General features: G+C 35.4%; 1 protein-coding gene across 1 annotated transcript in view; it reads left to right on the top strand.

Moving 5' to 3' along the window:
• Positions 1-5,904, top strand: part of MIPOL1 (mirror-image polydactyly 1) — a 354,221-nt gene extending 348,317 nt beyond the window's left edge. Inside the window, exon 12 of the mRNA XM_004376497.1 lies at positions 5,730-5,904. Within this exon, the coding sequence (XP_004376554.1) occupies positions 5,730-5,796 (67 nt within the window). The 3' untranslated portion in view covers positions 5,797-5,904. The remainder of the gene's footprint in view (positions 1-5,729) is intronic.

The raw sequence follows: 5,904 nt of genomic DNA, 5'->3' as shown, positions 1-5,904 counted from the left end.
CTTCAGTAAATTGTCCTTGTGATAATCACTTTGGCTTTCTACATTCCTGATAGTATCAGTTTTTATTTTCCCATTTTCTCTAGTATAATTACAGCCAAAATCTCATTTTACCTACTGTTGTTACATGTGTAATTCTAGATAAATTATATTCATGTCCCAATCAACCCCAATCTATTATTAACACTGATTTTGCTAACAAGAATACAAAAATGTTTTAGGCTTAAAATATTATAAAACAAGATCTTTTATAAGTCCCTGTCCAATATGAATCTGTTTAATAAGAAGTTATCTTTTTTGGTAAGGCGGAATGCACCATGCTGTCATAGCGTTCTTAGGTTGGCAGTATTTTGGAGTGTATGGTTTAGTTTTGATGAAGAGTGCCTGGTGAACTCTTCAGTGAAATTTTTCAGTGACTACATCTTAAATGTTGAAAAATAAGTAGACCAACCATTAAAATTAATTTTAAAAGTAAAGTATTATGTATTGTGAACCATACTAGGTATAGTATCAGCTTCAGCAAGCAATGGTCTGTGAACACATCATATTTGCCAAGTATCATCACTGCCTAGAGAGACCTCTGCTTAAGGTACACTGCCACGAATCGTCAGATTATACCTTCTTGAATATCTGTAAAAGTCCAAATAAGCCCTTTAGGTATTTAGTTGAGATGATTAACCGTGCTTTTAGATGGTACCCTACAGCCAGTCCCGTTACCTTAGTTTCAAACCTACCTGGTTAATATATATTGGGTCTTAGAGGTTAACAGAAGTTAACCTCCATAACTGGTAGAAAAGGAAGAATAACAGAAATCTAATATATCTTTATTTCAGCAATCATTTGACAAACAGTCTCAAAATACCTTTGTGGACAAGACCAAGAAATGATTGTACAGTTTAAAGAAGTAATAGCCAATTAAATAGTTATATACATTATGATGTTGTAGAGTTATGTCTAAGGGGTACTTTCCTGTTCACCGTTTTTCTCATTACCTCTGTTGGGGGAATGATTGTTACCTGTCTCTCTTAGATTTCCCTAGTTCTTTCTCCATGGGGGAGCGGGGGACAACACATGTTTGATGGGGTGACTTCACTGCCTAAATGAAGGATGTAGAAATGCTTTTTCTGCAGAGAAAATTGTCTAGTCAGTAAGAGTTATCCTAATCTCAAATTGACAGATACAAAAATTGTTTTAAAAAAAGGAATCTACAGTGAGTTTTACTTTGGTACAGTTCATTTGATGATAAGCAATCTGTTCTTTTTCACTGCCTTCTATTAGGGAATCCCTTTTAAAATCATCTAAGCAACAAGAGTAATTCAGTCCCACAAAATTTTAGAAATAAGCCTTAAAAGTCACAGTACTTTTGGAAGCAGTATAGTATGTTGCAAAGGTCAGAAACTTAGTAGTTAGAGCAAGGATTATATCCCAACTCCAAAACTCACTAGTTGTATGGCTTTGATCAAATTACCCTCTCTATATTTTAGTTTTGTTTTCTGATGATAATATCTCCTTCACAGAGGTATAATAAAATTAAATATGTGGGTAAATTACTTCTCATAGTTCCTGGCACATAGTAAATACTCATTAAATGTTACTTTTCAAAATCTGCCATAATTTTCTTTAAGAGGAAAAATGGAAATAAACCAAATAGGAAAATCGATAAATAATTTATGGTTCATCTACTTGATATACGTTCCATTATAATATGTGCATGTTACGTAATTACATATTTACACAGAAAATATATACAGTTAATTGAAAAATAGGTTAGAAAACTCTAAAATATAACTGTAAATATGTTTTAATTTATATAGAATTGTATTGTAGCAAATGATAGTTTATAAATAACTACCATTTCTTAATTGTGTATTAAAAAAAAAAACCCTTTGCTGTGGAGTTAATTCCAATTCATAGTGACCCTATAGGACAGAGTAGAACTGCCCCATAGAGTTTCTAAGGAGTGCCTGGTGGATTCAAACTGCCGACCTTTTGGTTAGCAGCTGTAGCACTTAATCACTATGCCACCAGGGTTTCCAATTGTGTGTAATGTCATGAATTTACTTTCTAATTATGTTATAACTGAAATAGTAGATGAAGTACACCAGCAAATACTTTGCCAATTTAATTTATGTAAGAATTTGAGGATAAAAATTTAATAAAGCTATTAACACAAATAATCCATTAAGGTATAATCTGAAATCTCTAAACCTCTGGTAACCCAAATCCTAATGGAAATGGCTATAAAGTGAAAATGAGGAAGCCAGGCCTAGATTTCTCACTATCTTACCTGAGAACCTTGTACAAGGGTTTACTTCTCTGTGCTTCAGTTTCATTATATTTAAAATGGAGAATCCCTGTTCTAGCCCTAGCCCTTATTTCATGATGCCTTGGGAAGATATCACTGAGTAATATGTAAAATAACTGGAGCCTATTTGGGGGAGCTAGAGGATGTTATTGATTTGGACAGTAAAGAATAGCCTGCAGGCAAATCCTGTAAGGTACTTTAACAGACACACACGCCTACCTTCCTGTTGGCACATCCCATGTTTGGCAGGTGTGTTCCATTCCTTACAGGAAGGAATAGGTGCTTCATTGTGTTTCTGAAGTCAGTAAGCTTTTGCAAAACTAAGTAATTGACATTTTTCTCATTTCTGAGATCATATTTTCATAAATCATTCAATCTGGATAAACTGAGAATGTGGTTGATCTAGTAATTGTTGAAATATAGTAGAGACATTGCGAAACATGATATTTAAGAATTTCCTCCTAACCTCTTACCTAAGCAAGACGTAAGAATTCTAAATGGAAAGATGCCCTAATGTATGAAAAGGAAACAAAAGTAAGGTGAGCCTGTCTGTAAAGGAGAAGCCAAAAGTAGCACAATACAGTTCTATCTATCTCAATAATTTGGGATTCATTGATTCGGAATTTGTAATAATAACCATGCAGGGTCAAGCTTACTTTTACATATGAGGGAGTTTTTTTTTTTTTTTTTAATAGTTAATAGTGTAAATAATATTGTGGGAAAGTAATATATTTAACCAACTTGATAGCAATAATTTCTGGCTTTTAACACAATATATGCAGAGGACTTCTACTGGGAGCTATTTCTTAACAGTTATTTGAAGTTACTCTCAGATTTTAACTGTGAACTACAGTTCACTTAAGAATATTCCATAGTTTACACAAAAAGGTTACACACAAAAAGAAACAATCTTCGTTGGTTCCAAAGGATGGGATGGGTGGGGATGGGAAATACTAAATAGACAATAGATAAATGGTAACTTTGGTGAAGGGTAAGACAGTACGCAATACTGGGGAAAACAGCACAGCTTGTACAAGGAAGGTCATGGAAGCTCTATAGACACATCCAAACTCCCTGAGGGACTGAATTTCTGGGCAGAGGGCTGTGGGAACCATGATCTCGGGGAACGTCTAGCTCAACTGGCGTAACACAGTTTGTAAAGAAAATGTTCTACATTCTACCTGGTGAGTAGCATCTGGGGTCTTAAAAGCCTGTGAGTAGCCATCTAAGATACTCCACTGGTCTCACCCCTTCGGGAGCAAAGGAGAATGAAGAAAACAAGATACAAGGGAAAGATTAGTCCATAGGACTAATGGACCGTAACTACCACAGCCTCCACCAGACTGAGTCCAGTACAACTAGATGGTGCCCGGCTACCACCACTGACTGCTTTGAGGAATCAGAACAGAGGGACCCAGACAGAGCTGGAGAAAAATGTAGAACAAAATTCTAACTCACAAAAAAAGACCAGACTTACTGGCCTAACAGAGACTGGAGAAACTCTGAAAGTATGGCCCCCGGACACCCTTTTAGCTCAGTAATGAAGTCACTCTAGATTTCAGCCAAAGATTAGACAGCCCCATAAAAGAAAACGAGACTAATGGGGCACAACAGTCCAGGGACAAGGAGTACAAAGCAGGAGGGGACAGGAAAGCTGTTAATAGGGAACCCAAGGTTGAGAAGGGACAGTGTTTGACATGTTGTGGGGTTGTTAACCATTGTGATAAAACAATATGTGTACTCTTTAATGAGAAACTATTTGTTCTGTAAACCTTCATCTAAAGTACAATAAAAATAAAAAATAAAACAAATTTTAAAAAAAGAATGTTCCGTAGTTTAGACTGTAGTTTTCAAATTCATACTCGCCTCTCTCATTTGAATTAGACATTTTGCTTTAAAGGATTTATGTAGTCCTTTGAATCATAATATTCAGAGTGTGTAAAATAGCCCTAGGTTTATCACTAGGGAAACTCCAACTAATACAGACTAACCTCTGAATACAGTGAATCTTCTAGTTATTTCAGGTATTTGTACCACTAATCTGATGCTGTTTTTAGTAGATATATAACATTTATGCATAATTTACAGTTGAGAAATTTATCGTAATAACCTTAATAAGCAAGATTCATCTTTTTACTCTAAGATCATTACCACGTTTCTTAAAGCAAGGATTTTGATGCACTGAACTACTTTGCTTCGTGTCCTTCTTTCTGTTAACAGAACTTTTGACACATGCAGAATCATCCAACAAACTTGAGTTAATTTTCAGGGTTGTATGCAGTTGATTAAAACTTCCAACTGTCTATTGTGTATGGCACTAAGAATACTCTCATTCCTTCAGTATCTTGCTCTGTGCTGTGTTTATTTGCAAAGGACCCTCATTCATGGGTCCATATAAATAAAGCAAACTGTGGAGCAGGCTAGATGATGTTGCTGAACAGTCTTTGAGGAGGGAAAACTGTGTACATGAAAACTACTTGGGTATAATTTTCATTTACAAGGAAAATTAGTGTGTGAATTAAGCAGGATTTTTGGTTGAGGTTTTATACTTGTAAAAAAAAATTAATGGTCTCATCCCATCATTGTTTGACAAGCAAAACTCTAATTCACATGAATGTGATCTTCCTCCCGTGGAGAAACCTAAGAACAATGAACACTGAGAATGGGCTTCTGAACGTTTGACTCTATTTTCACTTTAACTGATGGAGTTTTAATCAACTGTAAAAATCACAAAGCCTGAAGAATTTAGGTAATTCCTAGCCTATTTACAATACTCAGGAATAGAAGCTTCTTTTTAAATGTAGTGCAGAAAGTCTGGCTTTATTGGTGTCAAGTCATTTGTATATATTTAAATTATTTGCATGCTACTTGGACATTGAATTTTTCACAGCTAGCACCTAATTCCTTGCTTTATTTTATTCAGCTAACTTTGTAGAAAAGACATTTAATGCATAGGAGTTGTACAATATACCAACCAGTATGTTACAGGTAACACGTTTTAAGTAACAGTAACAGGTATAAGATTGCTAGTATTTTTGTGTTGAATTATGTGCTTCTTTTCGGTAAAAATCAATTTGAAACTGCTCTACATTTAATATGCTATCCTGACATTGCATAGTAAATGATCTATTCACAACTTTAATGCAAGTAGTTAAAATGTACTGAAATGAGTATCTTCCTGTGGCATCCAAGGCTGACATAATCCAAGGATCTGGGTTAAAGGGTTTTTTTGTTGTTGTTGTTTTAACCTCAAGTACTTGGCACTCTGTACCAGTTTTTCGCTCTTGCAGTAATGCTTTGTTTCTTATTATGACTTCCAGGACTGTTTGGTCACAGACAAATACTGTTCTTCTTCAGCCCAAGCATTGCTAACAATAATCATACTTTTTTCTTTTTTCCCTCCCTTACCATCGTACCCCTAACTTAGGTTGGAAAGGCTGGTGGACGTCTTGAGGAAGAAAGTTGGAGCGGGGACCATTAGGACTGTGATCTGACTGAGAAAACGACAGTCTGGGGAAGCAATCACATCTGGTGACCAGGCTGCTTCATTCAACACTGTGTAAACACTAAAGCCTTAACTTAGCAAACAGTTGTTAGAAGTG

This window comes from Trichechus manatus, unplaced genomic scaffold, assembly GCF_000243295.1.
Source record: "Trichechus manatus latirostris isolate Lorelei unplaced genomic scaffold, TriManLat1.0 scaffold00043, whole genome shotgun sequence".
In the NCBI taxonomy this organism is placed as follows: Eukaryota; Metazoa; Chordata; class Mammalia; order Sirenia; family Trichechidae; genus Trichechus; species Trichechus manatus.
This window is presented reverse-complemented; position numbering and strand designations above follow the sequence as displayed.